The following is an 18,881-nucleotide window of genomic DNA, read 5'->3' on the forward strand; positions in this document are numbered from 1 at the left end:
TCCGCTCTCTTCATGTAGCTCTATTGCGAGCGGAGGTCCGGACTTCTGGGCTTCTTGGCTTCTTGGCTTCTCTTCTCTTCTCTTCCCCCAGATGTTGACACGACGCTCTCTCCGGCTGGACTGGTCTCTGAGGGCTGCGTTGTGACTTATATAGGCGGAGACCCCGCCCCCATATGATGTCACAGTCCCTGGGCATGCTGGGACTGTGACGTTTTAGGGGGCGTGGTCGACCACGCCCCCCGACCACGCCCCCTAAAACGTCACAGTCCCAGCATGCCCAGGGACTGTGACATCATATGGGGGCGGGGTCTCCGCCTATATAAGTCACAACGCAGCCCTCAGAGACCAGTCCAGCCGGAGAGAGCGTCGTGTCAACATCTGGGGGAAGAGAAGAGAAGAGAAGAGAAGCCAAGAAGCCAAGAAGCCAAGAAGCCCAGAAGTCCGGACCTCCGCTCGCAATAGAGCTACATGAAGAGAGCGGAGGGGCCGGCCGAAGACCTGCGACACCGGGAGAAGAGGCCGGAGAGCGGAGAAGAACCAACCGGACGCCGGGAGAAGATGAAGCGGAGGGACCCCCGAAGCCGGAAGAAGACCCCCGAAGCCGGAGGAAGATCCCCCCCCGGAGCTGTTTAATAAAATATTTTAAAAACCTGTGTAGTGTGTTTTATTACTTACACTTTTTTCCTAGGTAAATGGGTAGGGGTACCATGTACCCCATACTCATTTACATAGGGTGGGGGGCCGGGATCTGGGGGCCCCCTTATTAAAGGGGGCTCCCAGATTCCGATAAGCCCCCGCCCGCAGACCCCGACAACCAACGGCCAGGGTTGTTGGGAAGAGGCCCTTGTCCTCATCAACATGGGGACAAGGTGCTTTGGGGGGGGGGGCGCAGGGCGCCCCCCTCCCCCAAAGCACCCACCCCCCATGTTGAGGGCATGCGGCCTGGTACGGTTCAGGAGGGGGGGGGCGCTCGCTCGTCCCCACCCCCTTTCCTGACCGGCCAGGCTGCGTGCTCGGATCGGGGTCTGGTATGGATTTTAGGGGGACCCCACGCCGTTTTTTCGGCGTAGCGGGGTTCCCCTTTATAATCCATACCAGACCTAAGGGCCTGGTATGCCCCGCGACGGGGCTCGCAAGGTGTCAATCTAGCCGATAAAAGCGGCAAGATTGACATCCTTTTCTAGTCCCGTCGCACCTGAGTCACGTTCAAAATGAACGGACTTGTCCGTGTGTGGGCAAGTCCGTTCATTCTGAAAGTCCGCCGGAACTCCGGCGAAAGTCCGTCGGAAAGACGGGCGGACTTAGCCCGCCGGAAAATCCCGGCGTGTGTGGGCAAGTCCGTTCGTTTTAAAGTCCGGCGCACCTGGCGGACAAAGTCCGTCGGAAAGTGTGCCGGACCAAGTAGGATAGAAAGTCCGATCGTGTGTACGCGGCATTAGGCTGGATTCACACCTGTGGCATTTTTTGTGCTTTTTGCATTTTGCAGATTTGCACTACAGAACGTGTTCCATAGGAAACCATGGTAAATAGACTGTAGTGCAAATCTGCAAAATGCAAAAAGCACAAAAACTGCCACAGGTGTGAATCCAGCCTTATCGGGATTTTTTTTTACCAAAAACATGTAGCAGAATACATATTGGCTTAAATTTATGAAGAAATTCGATTTTTTAAATAGTTTTATTGGATATGCTGTATAGCAGAAAGTATAAATTATATATAATTTTTTTTTCAAAATTGTTATTTTTTTTTTGTTTATAGCGCAAAAAATAAAAACCGCAGAGACGATCAAATACCTCCAAAAGAAATCTCTATTTGTGGGGAAAAAATGACATAAACTTTATTTAGGTACAACGTCGCACGACCGCGCAATTGTCAGTTAAAGTAACGCAGTGCCGTATCACCAAAAATGGCCTGGTCATGAACGGGGTGGGGGTAAATCTTCCAGAGGTCAAGTGGTTAATCTTGTGTTTTTACTGCCCCCCTCACCGCCAACTACAATTGTAAATTAGCCCTAAAGCCGCATACGCACGATCTGACTTTCCGACGGGAATTGTGTGATGACAGGCTGTTGGCGGAAAATCCGACTGTGTTTATGCTCCATCGGACAATTGTTGTCGGATTTTCCGCGGACAAATGTTGAATCGCAGGTTTTAAAATTTTCCACAGACAAATGTCTGTTGTCGGATTTTCCGAGCGTGTGTACAAAAGTCCGTCGGACAAAAGTCCAAAGTACAAACACGCATGCTCGGAAGCAGAAGCGGTCGGTCTTGTAAACTAGCGTTCATAATGGAGAATTAACATTCGTGACGCGGCAAATTATGAAATCTCCAAATGCAGCGCACAATTCTCTTCTTCTTTAATGGGATAATAATGAAGCTGCTTTGCTGGTGATACTGATGGAGTTATTGCAAACAAATTTTCAAAGGCTTTTTTTTTCTAGTGATATCAAGAATAATATTATTATTTTTTTTTTTGGGGGGGGGGGGCAATTTACCACAACATCATTATCCCGTAGTTTTTAAGATCAAAGATACAACTATGTCGGTGCCCCTTGTTAATTTTATATTGTATTTTTTTAAATGTAACTGCCGACTCCCAAACTGTCATTTGAAGTAAAACACATAGCCAAGTATTATTCTATACAATTTTTTTTTATTGTGCATTAAAAAAAGAAAACAAATAAAATTAGACATGATATCTGCCAATAGAACTTAACCAAAAAGTGCATTCTATGTATCCAAAAATATAGAAAATATAACAAATCAGATCATTGTTATTCAACCAAAAAAATAATGTCAAAGTAATAACTCCAAGGCCAATAATAAATAACACGTTATCTCCTCCGATTCCGCAACATGGCTGGTTGACGAACGGCCGTTCAGAAACGAACTGAAAAGCACAAAATGAAAAGCGCAAATCAACACTCACCAAACTTCTACTAACACGAAAATAGCAGAAGGAGCCCAAAGGGTGGCGCTAAAGAGTTGAAAAACCACGTAGTACGTCACTACGTTCGTGTTTGTTGGCCAACAATTGTGTGGCTGTGCGTTTGCAAGACAAGTTTGGGCCAACGCCCTTCTTACAAAACTCCACGGATTTGTTGGCCAACAATCCGATCGTGTGTACGAGGCTTTGGTGTTATTACTGGTAGGATCTCCAGATAAGAAACTTTGCAACAGATTCACAAATTATGATTTACTTAGAGTGGAATTTTTAGGGCAAAATTAAAAATGGGCAGGCAGAACACAGAAGAGATATGCGTTGTCTATTCTGCATTAAAGTAACGTACCCGCCTGTCCGCCCTCGTACAGTGAGCAGCGCACAGTACAAATTTGTCAAAGCTAAATATGACTGAACTCCCACGCATGCGTGGGAGTGACGTCATCCCCAGCCCATCCAATGAAAGATTGAGACCCAGAAGCCGGTCGCCCCAAAGATGTCAGCGGCCGGGGCGGGGAGCTCAGGGGTGGGGCATCGCTGGATTCGAGGTGAGGATACTTCTGCTTTAAAATAACTGTATACGGTGAGCCAGTGTGCCAAACACACTGAAATATAGATTTGGGGTTTGCATTTACTTTAAGAAAAGTGACAGTTGCATTTCAGTAATTCTCCGTTGTCACATGGCCCTAAGCGATGTCTGCCTGTGTGTAGTGTGGAGCGCTGTGTAGGCTCTGGGGAGAATCTAGCGGCTGACAGCTGAATTCCTCTGTAAATTCCTTTTCATTCTTCACCCTGAAAGATTAATGATCAGTCTAATGTCAGGTGAAGGGGGTGCAAACCCACAAGAGGAAAAGTGATGTCAAGTCAGCTGTGAAGGTTCTCATTTATCCAGGTCATGGTATCACTAGTGGTAGTCAGTCACATTCATCTGGACTTGTTCTGTAATATTAACCACTTCAATACCGGGCACTTATACCCCCTTCCTGCCCAGGCCAATTTTCAGCTTTCAGCGCTGTCACACTTTGAATGACAATTACGCGGTCATGCTACACTGTAACCATGTGAAATTGTTATCATTTTCTTCACACAAATAGAGATTCTTTTGGTGGTATTTAATCACTGCTGGGTTTTTTATTTTTTCCTTAAAAAGAAAAAAAAAAGACCAACAATTTTGAAAAAAAAATTTTTTTTCTTAGTTTCTGTCAGTAAATTTTGTAAATAAGTAATTTTTCTCCTTCACTGACGGGCGCTGATGAGGTGGCACTGATGGGCATTGATAGGCTGCACTGATGGGCACTGATGAGGCGGCACTGATGAGGAGGGACGAATATGCTGCACTTATGGGCACTAATAGGTGGCACTGATATGTGGCACTGATGGGTGGCACTGGTGGGCACAGATAGGCAGCACTGGTGGGCACGGATAGGTGGCACCGATAGGCGGCACTGATGGGCGGCACTGATGGGCATTAATGGGTGGCATTGATGGGCAGCAGTGATGAGCATTGATGGGCAGCACTGATAGCCAGCACTGACTGGCATCACTAATGGCCACTGATTGCTGGCACTTGTGGGCACAGATTGGTGGCAATTGTGGCCACTGGTTGGCATTGTTTGGCACTGATTGCTGGCAGTGGTGGGCAATCAATGCTGGCCCTGGTGGGCACTAATTGTAATCAGGGCACTGATTACATACCTAGCTGTCCCCTGTGAGGAAATGCTGCTGATCGGCTCTCCTCTCCTCACATTCTGACAGTGTGAGGCGAGGAGCGCCGATTACCGGCATCTCCGTGTTTACATGTGACCGGCTGTGATTGGACATAGCCAATCACATTGTTTAAGATCCGCGGATAGCGGTTGCGCCGTGTCCTAGCAACACGGCGTGGCCACGATCGCCGCGCTGCATGCCCCCGGGGTCGCGAGAGAGCGGTCGTTCTGGGAGGCTGTCATATGACGTCCATCCATAACAAGAGCCACACCGCCCCGCCGTCATTTGACGGTGGGCGGGCGGCAAGTGGTTAAAGACATTTAGAATGCCTCACCAATTAGGGTTGCTGCTTCATCCCTTTAAACCCAAACACATATTAATTACACGGGTTCTGTGGCTGATTAAGGTGGCAATTAAACTCACTCGGTGTCTTATCTGCATTAAATTAGCCTCAGAACCTGTGTAATTCATATGTGTTCGGGTTTAAAGGGATGAGGTGGCAACCCTATCTCCAAGTCACTTCTTCAGCTCTAATGAAGGATGGGAAGATACCTCAGTATTTATTTCACACAAGTATCATAGACACCTTCATCCAACATCCATGGAAGGTGCAGACGTTGATGGTCCAAGAAAAGGATGGGAGGATGTGAAAGTTATTCTAGTTACATAATCCCATCCTTCAGCCACGTGAATAGAAGGGTTAACACTTATGCAGACTTCCTCACACTTAGGGCTAGTTTACACTTGCTTCAAAACATGGCTTCGGACAGGCTTTGGTAAAGCTCTCTAAACACCAGTCAAAGCTCCTCTCCCTAAATAAAATGGTTAGCTTACAGTCCTGTTTGAACCTTGCTTTTGCTTGGTGCTTCAATGGGGCTTCAGTGGGGCTTCAATGAGGCTTTGGTGGAGCTTTGGTGGGGCTTCAATGAGGCTTCAGTGGGGCTTCAATGAGGCTTTGGTAGAGCTTTGGTGGGGCTTCGGTGGGACTTCGTGGGGCTTCGATGAGATTACGTGGGGCTTCGATGAGGCTTTGGTGGGGCTGCAGTGGGGCTTCAAGCAAGCTTTGCCATAGACTTCTATGGAGGCTTTGAAGATGCTTTGAAACACCACTAAAGCTACATGGGGTATAATTTTTGATGCAAAACCGAAGGGAAGCCAAAGGAAGGCGTAAACAGGACTGTAAGCTAACCATTTTATTTAGTGACAGGGGCTTTGACTAGCGTTCAGAGAGCTTTAACAAAGCCTGTCCGAAGCCTTGTTTTGAAGCTGTTAATGTTTGTTGCAACTGAAGCAAGTGTGAATGAGCCCTAAGGATGGAATTTCATAGCTAAATCAGCAGGGTTCCTCGACTATCCACCTCCCATCCAGTTCTTTGAGAAAACACAAATCATTTTCTGAATGACACCTGTGCTCAGTGGCCGACCTCCTGTGTTCACAATGCAGTAGGGCAGCTGCTCAGCACGGGACCCCAAATCTAGTTGAGGACATTGGTGTAGCAGTGCCTTCTACAGTGATTTACAGCTTTTAGAGGGATCCCAAAGATATGGTATATACATGGTTACATTAGTCCAAGCTGGATCAAAGTAATTATGAAAAAAATGCCATAGCTGGAATTCTTATTTAACCCCTTCCTGACCAGCCTATTGTATTATGACAGCCGGGCAGAACCCCTTTTATCCTGGGAGGACGCCATATGACGTCGGTATTGCTGGTAGGGGTTGGCCAACAATAGGTCTCCCAGCAGCCAATGCTGGCTGGTAGGGGTCTATTGTTCCTTGGGTGGATCTGTAGTTGCTAGGAGGTATTTTGTTGCAGGGGGTCTATTGTTGCTCAGGGGATCTGTAGTTGCTGGGGATCTATTGTTGCTTGAGGGAGGGCTATTGTTGCTGGTTGTAGGGGATCTATTTTACTGCATTTCTTTTTGTCATTAACAAATTCCATACAATTTACTAAACACCACAAATGATACAGTTTTTTTCTAAAAGGGGCGGTAACCAAAGGACGGAACTTGGAGATGGGTAGGGGGGGCGGAGGCAAGGGGTGATTTGGAAGAGAGGAGTGCCTGTACCTATTTTTTGAGAAAAAAAAAAGCCCTGTCAATGGTTATTGTTAACCAGAAATACATTGCATGAAACTGAAAACAAAAAAATGTTCTTTTCTTGACAATGATTTTTCTTGTTGTAGGAAGTGTTCCCTGCCCCGAGAGTAATGCATTGCAAGAGATCCGCAGCTGTAATGAACACCCATGTACCGTATATCACTGGCAGACAGGCCCCTGGGGACAGTGTACAGAGGACGTTACGGTTTCGGTTTTTAACACTTCCAGTTGGAATGGAGAAGCAGCTTGCGCGGTTGGAATGCAGACAAGGAAAGTCATTTGTGTTCGGGTCAACGTTGGACAAGTTGGACCAAAAAAGTAAGGAGGATTTCTACAGAAACCTTGACAACCATAGCTGGTAGGCTGTGGGAATGCTAGCACTTGGTTAATAAAGAGTAATAGACTTGCCTATCCTGGGGAGAATGGGGCTCTGAATTCCTTTCAGTAATGGGCAAATAACCAAAAGCCTAAGGTCACCTGATTTCACCACATCACCATTTCTCAGAAACATTCAAATGCACAGCTTTGGGAAGTGTAAACCCTCAAGCTGAATCTCTGTGCTTCACCCTGATATAACAAAACTCTACCAACAGCCTACCCAACAACAGTATTTATGTCCAATAAAATAAGTATAATCCTGAAGAGATGAAATGTTTCCTTTTTCCTTCTTTCCTAGATGCCCTGAGAGCCTTCGTCCAGAGACCATGAGACCGTGTTTGCTGCCGTGCCGGAAAGACTGCATTGTTACCCCTTATAGTGATTGGACACCGTGCCCCACTTCCTGCCAAGAACAGAAAGGTCAGAGAGCTTGCCAATAACTGTAAATGGTAATGGTACCATGTTATAATGCAAGAAACAAATTTAAAAATCAAAAATCAAAAGCATTCTATTGATATTCAGAGCCTGCAAGGAATTTCAGCTAAAGTGATCACTTTTTTTAACCCCCCCCCCCCCCTATCATTTCCACCGGTAGCACCTATGGTAGTTCCAGATTCTCCCATTCCTCTGGAGAGCCCCAGAACTGCAGGAAACTTCCACCACGGAAACATCCATTCCCTGATCCCCCTGCAGCTACTGAACCCAGAAGTGGTGTTTGTTATATCACTTCTGTGTTCACAGCTGTCATTCCTCGGCTACTGTAGTCGAGGATGCAGCTAATCAAGAATGTCCTATGCTTGATAAGCTGCGGTGGAGGGCAGAGGAGACATTGGGAGTCTAACAGACCCCTAATGTCTCCATAAAGACGACCTGCAACCTGCTCAATGCTATCACATAGAGAGATGGTTGTAAAAGCAATAAAGTTGAATATAAAAAAAACATTTTAAAAAATAAATATGATACCCTCTTACAAACCCCAGTTCAAACGCTAAGCATAGGGCAAGCGCAGTGACCAGAACTTGATGGCATACTCAAGATGTGGCCGCACAAGAGTCTTATAAAGTGGCAGAATTGTCGTTTTATCTCTGGAGTTAATCCCCTTTTTTATGCATGCTAATATTCGACTTGCTTTGCTTGGATCAGTTTGGCACTGCATGGATGGGCCACCACTGGTTTATGGTGAACTGTGTCGAATGCTTTTTCAAAATCCAGATACACCATGTACACAGGCCTTCCCTTATCTAGATGGGGCAGCTCACTTCTTCGTAGAATGTTATCAGATTGGTCTGGCAATAATGATCCTTTATGAATCCATGCTGATTGCTACTAATCATACTGTTTTCATCAAAAAATTCTTGGATATGGTCCCTTATCATTACTTCCAATAGTTTACATACTATTGATGTTAGACTGACTGGTCTGTAGTTTCCAGGCATATTGGTACTACGTTTTTCTCCAATCAGCTGGTATTGTGTTTGCAGTAAAATAAATGTAACCTATTTTTTCCTGAAAATATGCATTTGACAAATAGCTATGCCATTATTACACACTATAGAGCAAAGGTCCCCAACCCCCAGGTTGCAGACCAGTGCTTGTCCGTGGCCTGCTGGGGGCTGGGCAGACAAGAGGGGAGGGTGGGTGGCAGTTGAGCGAGCTAGCGCAACTTGCACTGACGCCCTCACACCACTAGAGAGTGCCCGCTCCCCTTCTCCCAGCGTCACTTTCTGCCAGCAGCCGCCGAATGGTGCCTGACTGCCCCACCTAGTGTGCTTGACAGCGCTCAGTTGCCGCCTAGTCCGGCACAGCTGGACAGTTGCTCCTGCGCATTCCATGAGGCTTTCAGTGAATTTACATGGAATTATCCTCTAGTAAGGTTAAACCCCCCCCCCCGAGGTGAGAGGCTGCACAACAGCCCCAGCCCCCCCCCCCCCGAGGGTCATAGGATGCACAACCACTCCCAACCTCTCCAGTCCCTCGAGTTGTGAGGTTGGGGACCACTATTATTGAGGGATATGCTTTTGTTAATATTTCATGTCTCATGTTTGCATCCACTTTTAAACCAGGCAGTAAGGAGGCGATATAAAACCTCCTCACCACCTGTCAAATGCCCTCTGAAAAGCAATCCGAAAACTGTTAGCTCTTCGGAGGGCACTGCGCAGCACAGCAAGTCTGTAAGGGCCCTTAATCCAATAATCCTCATATTTTGGGGATTTTTACTTTTTTATTTTTAGAATGTGCAAGGGTTAGAACTTCTGTAGTGTTATTGTTGCCTGTGTCCTCACTGGGGAGATTTCTATCACTTCCCGTGCAGGTGATCACACTGGTTGTGGGAGGACATCTGTCCAATCAGGGCACTGACAGTAATAAAAGCCTGAAGATCTAACAACAGGCATACCCCGCTTTACGTACCCTCACTTTACGTACACTCGAGAGTACGGACACATTGGCGTCTATGGGAAAACTTGGTCTGCTTGACATGGCACTACTCCCGGTTTTTAACATTTAACATTGGCGTCTATGGGAAATCTTGGTCAGCTTGACATGGCACTACTCCCGGTTTTTAACATTTAACATTGGCGTCTATGGGAAATCTTGGTCAGCTTGACATGGCAGGGCTCTCGAACCATAAGCAATAGATACACCAAACATGGGGAGCACTGAGAGGGGACCCATGACTACAACAATTCTGATTTTGGGGTTGGCCAGCTTGCCTAGGTAATCAGTTATGCCTGTAAGTGACTATTGCAATGCAGTACATGCATTGAGAAGTGAAAAAGGGTATTGCTTCACTTTAAGTACATTTTCATTTTACACGCATGCTCTGGTCCCATTGTGTACTTAAAAGTGGGGTATGCCTGTATTTCATTTCTATAAAAAAAATGCAGTTTTGGGTGGACTGACCCTTTAAGTCTAGGTGGTCAGGCAGACTTTAAAAGGAGGATTTCACTCAATTTTGGGTCACCAGTTTAAAATTATTAATTTATTTAAATTGGAAGTTGATTTTTTTTTTTCAGGATTTGTGGGTTGTACATTTATAGTATCGATAACATGGTCACTATGAACAAACAGAATAATAACAGTGGTAAAGTGCGCACCGTTTATTATTTATCAAAGAGTACCGAAAAATCCAAAGAGTGCGCACATCTAATAAAATTATAAAACCAGGAGGATCCCATGTCTTCTCCTTGAAGGCATCTTAAGAAATTCTCGGGATGATTCCGCCCCGAGCCGTCTCTGATCTCCGCATGCACTATTGACCCAGATAAAGCGTGAAGAAGACACAGAGGGGCTCCTCGCAGAAGATGTGACCATTAGATCTGGGTCACCGCCGTGCTGTATCATGCCGGGCCTGACATGAATGACAACAGCCACGGCCCCCGTGTGCCTCCTTCTGTACACCGGCTTACTAAAGAGACACCGACACCCATTAACCATTTCACTGCTGGAGACATTTTTGTGCTTTTTTTTAACCAATTTTAGACATAAAGATTACGCAAAATTTTTTTTTCTTTTTCCTCTTTTCTTTTTTCGGGTCTGGCAGTGGCGGTGGGCAGGTGTTGTGTTTTTATTAACTTTTTTCACTTTTTGGTGAATGAGTAGGGCCCCCCCATGTTGATTGAGGGCATGTGGCCTGGCATGGTTCGGGGGGTGTTTACTCGTCCCCCCCCCTTCTGTCGGGCTGCTTGCTCGGATAAGGGTCTGGTATGAATTTCGGAGGGGACCCCTTGTTGTTTTTTTTTTTAAACTTTGGCATGAGGTTCCCCTTAAAATCCATACCAGTCCCTAAGGGCCTGGCATGCATTGAGCGAGGGGGCCACACCTTTTTTTTTTTTGTTCCATTACCGGAATACTTTTCACAAGTCGCACACACGTTGGACCCAAATCGCATCTTCATCATGCAGGTGCGACTTTCATGTGACTCTTGAGGGTTTACAGTACGCTGAGGTCTATGGACCTCAAATCGTATGAAAAGCGGATCAAAATAGCGCAGGAAATCGCTGTGACTTGAAGTCGCACAGATATGAATGGTTATCATAGGGAAACATGGGGTGTTACTTGTCATGCAACGTTGGGGTCCAAAATCGCAAGTTGCACAAGTGTGAATGGAGCTTAAAGTGACACTAACGGTTCTTTTTTTTTTTTTTTTTTTTTAAATAACAAACATATCATACTTACCTCCACTGTGCAGCTCGTTTTGCACAGAGTGGCCCCGAACCTCCTCTTCTGGGGTCCCCGGCGGCTCTCTCGGCTCCTTCCCACATCAGATAACCCCCTGGGAGAAGCGCTCTCCTGGGGGGTTACCTTGCGGGTGCGCACCCGAGTCCAGCATTTGGCGTCCATAGAGGCCGAATGTATGACCCGGCCCTGCCCCCCGGCGCCCGTGTCATCGGATTTGATTGATAGCAGCGGGAGCCAATGGCTGCGCTGCTATCAATCTATCCAATCAACAGCCGAGAACCCCCTAGCAGAGAGACGGCGCATCCCCGTGGGACAAGTTCGAGGGTTCAGGTAAGTAAAACGGGGGGGGGGGGGGCTGGGGGGCCGGTCACAGACAGGTGATTTTTCACCTTAATGGATAGGATGCATTAAGGTGAAAAAACACGAACCTTTACAACCCCTTTGAGGGAGATTCATTCTCTTTATTTGTACTGTTTACCATTATCATTAAAAGTGAATGTATAAATAAAATAGAAAAGTAGAAAGAAAATCCCAAATTTTGGGTTGTCCCCAGAAAAGAAATAGAGGGGAAATCTTCCAATGGGGACACTAGTTATAGTGACTCTGGGGGTCCCCAAGAGATTCCCTTATTTGCAGGGATTTCCTCTCACTTCCTGTTTGGATATGGGACAGGAAATTAAAGTAAATCTCCCCCAAAGGGACATAGAGGGCAAAAAAATAAACCTTACAGGGGTTATAACCCTCCCTTATTCTATCCAAAATGAAAAAATAAAGTTTTATCCATAGTTCTACTTTAACAGTTTGTCAAGTGCAATACACTAAAGTTAATTTTAGGGCACACAAATGCAATTTGTTACTAATTTGTTGATTGAGGTTGCGCTGAGTAAATAGATACCCAGTGTGTCAAGCCTTAAAGCAGTATTAAACCCAAAAGCAAACATTTCTTATATCGCGGCTTACCATTTCTTAGATGCGTTGGCTGCATTTGTTTTCTTTTTTATGCTTTCTTTCCTCGATTTCTTATCTGGTGATCCAGCCGGTTAGTCTGTTGTTTTTCAAAAGAACAAGCTCACCTGCAAAATGTATCAGTTACAAGGATGATTAGGTAAAATATACCAGGAAGTGTTACACTAAGGGTTTGTTCACACCCCTGAAAAGCAATTCATGCTCAGATTGCTTTTCAGAGGTGTTTGGCAGTAGGCAAGGATTAAATGACGTGCTCACTGCCTGTTTTATCCCCATTGGGCCATGCACTAGCAAATTCTAGTTGAACACGGTTGTGGGGTGCTTGCCAATTCACTTGAAAGCAACAGGAGGTATAATTCCTGCCACGGCTGTGAAGCGAGGCATGTGCACCCCCAAGCAACTGCCTTTGCAGCTAAAGGGTTGGGGGGGGTGTGTTAAAACTAAAGTTCAACTGCGGGGTTTCACCGCTCCCTCCCAACCGATATTATGAGCAAGCCCATAGGGGGCTATTTGTAGAACATAAATTGCACGAATATCAGAAGTGTTTGTGCAAGCCTAGCAAAACATTAATGCCTGCATCGTCAGCGCCATCTAGTGGCCCTAGTGTGGTGTTGTTTTTTGAAATATCCTCAATGAGGAAACAGTACCACATTTTTGCCACTAGAAAGAGCTGTTGACACGGGTATTATTCTATCTAGAAAAAATGATGGTGATATTTCGCTCAGCTTACCCAAGTGCTCCTGACAATCGTCCAACAAATGTTTTAAAAACAGACTCCTTACACATTGCTTTTAACATGAAGAAATATATCTGTCGCCAAGTCCACTTCAAGTCTTCGGCAGTTTTGTTTATCTCTTAACCTTTACAAAGTAGAATAAAGCTACGGGCGATTTTAAATGAATTTTTTTTTTCGGAGCGCGTTTAATTTTTATTTCTCTTCTCGCTTTCATCTTGGATTCGGGGAGAGGAATACGAGATCTTGTGTCTCTTGGCTCTGGATTTAATTAATTTCTGAACCCTCCATGCTAATTCCTTTGTGCAAACCTAATGTCATCTGTTTGTATATGGTATCACAAACTATTAAAATTCGGCATAAAATGATTCCGCGCAATTGGCTGTGTGCTTTGAAATGTATCACTATAGGCAGAATGAATAATTAAAGGGGGGGGGGGGGGGGTGTTTATATCTCCTAAGGACACATATCATCACTGCTAGAATCCTTAAATCTGACCTCCGGCCTCCAGTCTTGCACAGTTGTACAAGCTCTTCTCCTGGACTCAATTTTTGTTTCACTGCACACTGTGAGCTTATCAGTGTGCATTGTGGTAATACAGTGCCTTGAAAAATTATTCATACCCCTTGAAATTTTCCACATTTTGTCATGTTGCAACCAAAAATGTAAATGTATTTTATTGGGATTTTATGTGATAGACCAACACAAAGTGGCACATAATTGTGACATGGGAGGAAAATTATAAATGGTTTTCAAAATGTTTTACACATAAATATATCTGAAAAGTGTGGCGTGCATTTGTATTCAGCCCCCTTTACTCTGATACCCCTAACTAAAATCTAGCGGAACCAATTGCCTTCAGAAATCACCTAATAATAAATAGATTCCACCTGTGTGTAATTTAATCTCAGTATAAATAAAGCTGTTCTGTGAAGCCCTCAGAGGTTTGTTAGAGAAACTTAGTGAACAAACAGCATCATGAAGGCCAAGGAACACACCAGACAGGTCAGGGATAAAGTTGTGGGGGAGTTTAAAGCAGGGTTAGCTTATCAAATAATATCCCAAGCTTTGAACATCTCACAGAGCTCTGTTCAATCCATCATCCGAAAATGGAAAGAGTATGGCACAACTGCAAACCTACCAAGACATGACCGTCCACCTAAACTGACAGGCCGGGCAAGGAGAGCATTCATCAGAGAAGAGCCAAGAGGTCCATGGTAACTCTGGAGGAGCTGCAGAGATCCACAGCTCAGGTGGGAGAATCTGTCCACAGGACAACTATTAGTCGTGTTCTCCACAAATCTGACCTTTATGAAAGAGTGACAAGAAGAAAGACATTGTTGAAAGAAAACCATAAAAAGTCCCATTTGCAGTTTTCGAGAAGCAATGTGAGGGACACAGAAAACATGTGGAAGAAGGTGCTCTGGTCAGATGAGACCAAAATTTAACTTTTTGGCCTAAAAGCAAAACGTTATGTGTGGCAGAAAACTAACACTGCACATCACCCTGAACACACCATCCCCACTGTGAAACATGGTGGTGGCATCATCATGTTGTGGGGATGCTTTTCTTCAGCAGGGACAGAGAAGCTGCTCAGAGTTGATGGGAAGATGGATGGAGCCAAATACAGAGCAATCTTAGAAGAAAACGACTTGAGACTGGGGCGGAGGTTCACCTTCCAGCAGAACAACGACCCTAAACATACAGCCAGAGCTACAATGGAATGGTTTAGATCAAAGCATATTCATGTGTTAGAATGGCCCAGTCACAGTCCAGACCTAAATCCAATTGATAATCTGTGGCAAGACTTGAAAATTGCTGTTCACAGACGCTCTCCATCCAATCTGACAGAGCTTGAGCTATTTTGTAAAGAAGAATGGGCACAAATGTCCCTCTCTAGATGGGCAAAGCTGGTAGAGACATCCCCAAAAAAGACTTGCAGCTGTAATTGCAGTGAAAGGAGGTTCTACAAAGTATTGACTCAGGGGGGCGCCATACAAATGCACGCCACACTTTTCACATATTTATTTGTAAAAAAAATTGAAAACGATTTATAATTTTTCTTCCACTTCACAATTATGTGCCACTTTGTGTTGGTCTATCACATAAAAACCCAATAAAATACATTTACGTTTTTGGTTGTAATATAACAAAATGTGGAACATTTCAAGGGTTATGAATACTTTCTCAAGGCACTGTAGATGGGGCGCTCCAGGCCAAGAAGTATACAGTCTAAATGAGCAGGAGGTAGACAAGAAAAAATGTCTTGCAATGCACTTCATTGGAGAGAAGCAAGCCCTAGTGGAACGATAGAACAAAAAAGAAGGTGCTTCTAAGTGCAGTAATAGAAAACTTGAATGTGGCAAAGAAGGGTAAAAACGCTTACAGGAATTGCGAGATAAACAAACTCATCAGTATTAGGGCCCTTTCACACTGGGGCGGGGACAGCCTCGGTGGTAAAGCGCTGCTATTGTAAGCGGTGCTTTACCATCGGTATTCGGCCGCTAGCGGGGGGGTTTTACCCCCCCGCTAGCAGCCGAGAAAGGGTTAAAAACCACCGCAAAGCGCCTCTGCAGAGGCGCTTTGCCTGGAGTATAGCCGCGCTGTCCCATTGATTTCAATGGGCAGCAGCGGTGAAGGAGCGGTGTATACACGCTCCTTCACCGCTCCGAAGGTCCTGCTAGCGCACCGCTCCAGTGTGAAAGCCCACTGGAATCAAAGCAGCGACACTTTCGGGTCGGTTTGCAGGCACTATTATTAGCGCAATAGCGCCTGCAAACCGCCCCAGTGTGAAAGGGGCCTTTGAGGGACGTCCAGCAGGGAGATTCCCATTACAATCCTGGCGGCGAGTCTTGCTACCGACCGGCGGTGTAAAGTGGCTTGTCAGGAATGTCAAAGACATATAGGTACCCCATACTTATTGACTGGGGGGGAGGGGAGGGCTCTCTGGGAGGCCGGTTATTATTTAAGGTATTTTTGAATTCTGATAAGCTCCCCACCAGCCAGGGTTGTGGGGAAGAGGCCCCTGTCCTCATCAACTTGGAGAGAAGTTGTCTTGCCTGGAGAGTTTCCCCCCTGGCAAGGCACCCCCCTTTATGTTGAGGGCATGTGCACTGGTATGGTTCAGGAGGTGGGGAGTGCATGCTCAGATTAAGGGTCTGATATGGATTTTTTAGGTGGGCTTCATGCATTTTTTTTTAATTATTTGTTTTCTGACTGACTCGAAGGGTCATTTGGGGGGTGTTAGGCTGTATGCAATTTTTATTTATTTTTGTTGTAGGATGTGTTACAGCATAAGTAACAATTACAAAGAAAAAATGAAACAATTTAAATTGCTGGCAAATAAAACTTCATTGTCAGCAATTTAATTAGCATCACTTTTTTCTTTGCATTTGGAGGAGGGGGGGGGGGGGGAGGAGGCTGTACATATTTTTTTTTTATTCTTGTTGTAGGATGTTCTACATCAAAAGTAATAATTACAAAGGAAAAAATGACACAATTTAAATTACTGGCAAATAAAACTTCCCTTCATGCTATTTTTTTACACCCTCTTGCCTATTAGCCCAGAAAATGAGCAAATGAAATTTGACAGATCGAGCTCCCATTAAATTCAATGGAGATCAGGTCTGAAGTTTGCTGAACCAAATCCTGGGCAGTTCAGCTCATCGCTAGTCACCAGAACTAACGTCCCCTAGACATGTGCAGTTCGTTTTATTCTGAATTTAAATTCGGCCAAATTTTTCTTTTTTTTTCTTTTTTTTTTTTTTTTGTTTCATACATTTTTATTAAATGAACAGAAAAATGGCATACAACATTCCATCAAAACAGAACACTAGAATGAGCTTATATTCATTAATAAAATACATTCTTCAACTGTATACTACATTCTTTGTATGTTTGAGAAGTATTTACTACCCTTTCAGATTTTCATATATTATTCATATATAAAATATTATCAATTCACAGATGGTACACATATTCTGTTTGCATACGTGACCAAATTTTTCATTATTCGAAAATTCTGACGTATCCAAATTTTTTCATTACAATAGTAACTAATTTAAACAAATCTGAAATTTACCAAACTAAATTCGGCTGAAATTTGAATTGAATTCAAAAATGAAATCAAATAAAATAGAATAGAAAATAAAGAAATACATTAAAAAATAATAAAATAGAAAATAAAATAAAATAATAGAATAGAACAGAATAGAGTAGAATAAAAAATGAATAGAATGTAAAAGAATAAAATAGAACGTAAAAGAATAGAACAGAAAAGAGTAGAACAGAAAATAGAAAAGAGCAGAAAAATACTAGAATAGAATAGAACAGAATTGAACAGAATAGAATAGAAAAGAATAGAACAGAACTGAATTGAACAGAAAAGCATACAATAGAAAAAAAACAAAAGACTAGAAAAGAATAGAACAGAAAATAATAGAATAGAACAGAAAAGCATAGAACAGAAAAGAATAGATTAGAAAAGAAAAGAACAGAAAAGAATAGAATAGAACAGAAAAGAATAGAACAGAACTGAATTGAACAGAAAAGAATAGAATAGAAAAAAAACAAAAGACTAGAATAGAATAGAACGGAAAATAATAGAAAAGAACAGAAAAGCATAGAACAGAAAAGAATAGAAAAGAATAGAATAGAACAGAAAAGAATAGAGTAGAATAGAAAAGAAAATAATAGAATAGAACAGAGTATAACAGAAAAGAATAAAACAGAAAATAACAGAATACAACCATCTTTCGAAATTCAAATTTCAAAGAGAATAAATTCAAATTTGAATGCCAATCCAATTTTTTCCGAATTCGGTCGAATCCTAATTCATTTCAACCGAATTTGAAAAATTCAAATTGTATTCGAAAACGAATAAACAGAATGAAACGAATTCTGAAAACAAATTCAACTAAACAAAATTATTTAAATAACGAATTGAAACAAAACTAAACGAAACACTTTTTTTTTTTTTCCGCACATGTCTGGTGTCCCCAGTGGAATTTTTTCCCCTCTATTCCTGTTTTAGTGACAACCCAAAATTGGGGATTTTCTTTCACTATCAGTGATAACAGTAAACAGGACAAATAGAGAGGGTGAATCTCCCTAATGAGGACACAGACAGCAATAAAAACCTAATAGGGGGTCTAACCCCTCTCTTCTCTATCCAGAACAGAAAAAAAAAAATTGCCTTTAGGTACTTTATTGCTTTGCCGTTCTCTATTTGAATCCTGGTCAGAATGTGTTTATGATGTGAAATAAGCCTCCTGCGTTTTCTCATTTTAGGCGCTGTCACTGTCAAGAAGGAGACGCGGCACCGGGTCATTATCCAGTACCCGTCCTACGGCGGGCGAGACTGCCCTGACACTTTATATGAAGAAAATGAGTGTGATCCCCCCGCTGCCTGTCACACATACAGGTGAGATGAGCGCCAAGACGGAGCCTCTCCTGCCAAGCCGTCCCACCTCCCGATCATTAAATATGATTCTGTTACCACATGCTGCAACTTGTCACCACTCTGTCAGCGCCGCGGTGCCAGGGACTGAGGAGGGAAAATTGATTTCCTTTATTAAATTTTCCTCTGCTGAGTAAATATTTTATTTGCTGTATTAAATTGATTTGGGCTCCCAGGAGGATATTAGAAATTAAAGGAACTGGAACAGCTTGTGGCATTAAAAGAAATAAATAATATAAAAAGTCTTTGGATGGCCAAAAAAAAAGTGGGGGAAGAGATTTATTAGAGGGAATGAAAGAAAACAAAAATATATTTGTGTTTTAAGATGTTCAAATGTGCCTGGAATGCCAAAATCTCTATTCTGCAGGTGGAGAGAAACTAGAAGAGGCTGGATGCTATGCACTGCTTCTGCTCCTTTGTGA

The 18,881-nt window shown here is 43.7% G+C and overlaps 1 protein-coding gene across 1 annotated transcript in view; it reads left to right on the forward strand.

Annotated features, from left to right (window-relative positions):
* The window catches only part of THSD7A (thrombospondin type 1 domain containing 7A), a gene marked incomplete at its 5' end in the record, with an annotated part of 209,493 nt that overhangs the window by 90,497 nt on the left and 100,115 nt on the right, over nt 1–18,881 (forward strand). The window contains 3 exon segments of the mRNA XM_073629537.1: nt 6,832–7,063; nt 7,422–7,543; nt 18,291–18,423. Of these exon segments, the coding sequence (XP_073485638.1) occupies nt 6,832–7,063; nt 7,422–7,543; nt 18,291–18,423 (487 nt within the window).

This window comes from Aquarana catesbeiana, linkage group LG05, assembly GCF_042186555.1.
Source record: "Aquarana catesbeiana isolate 2022-GZ linkage group LG05, ASM4218655v1, whole genome shotgun sequence".
Lineage (NCBI taxonomy): Eukaryota > Metazoa > Chordata > Amphibia > Anura > Ranidae > Aquarana > Aquarana catesbeiana.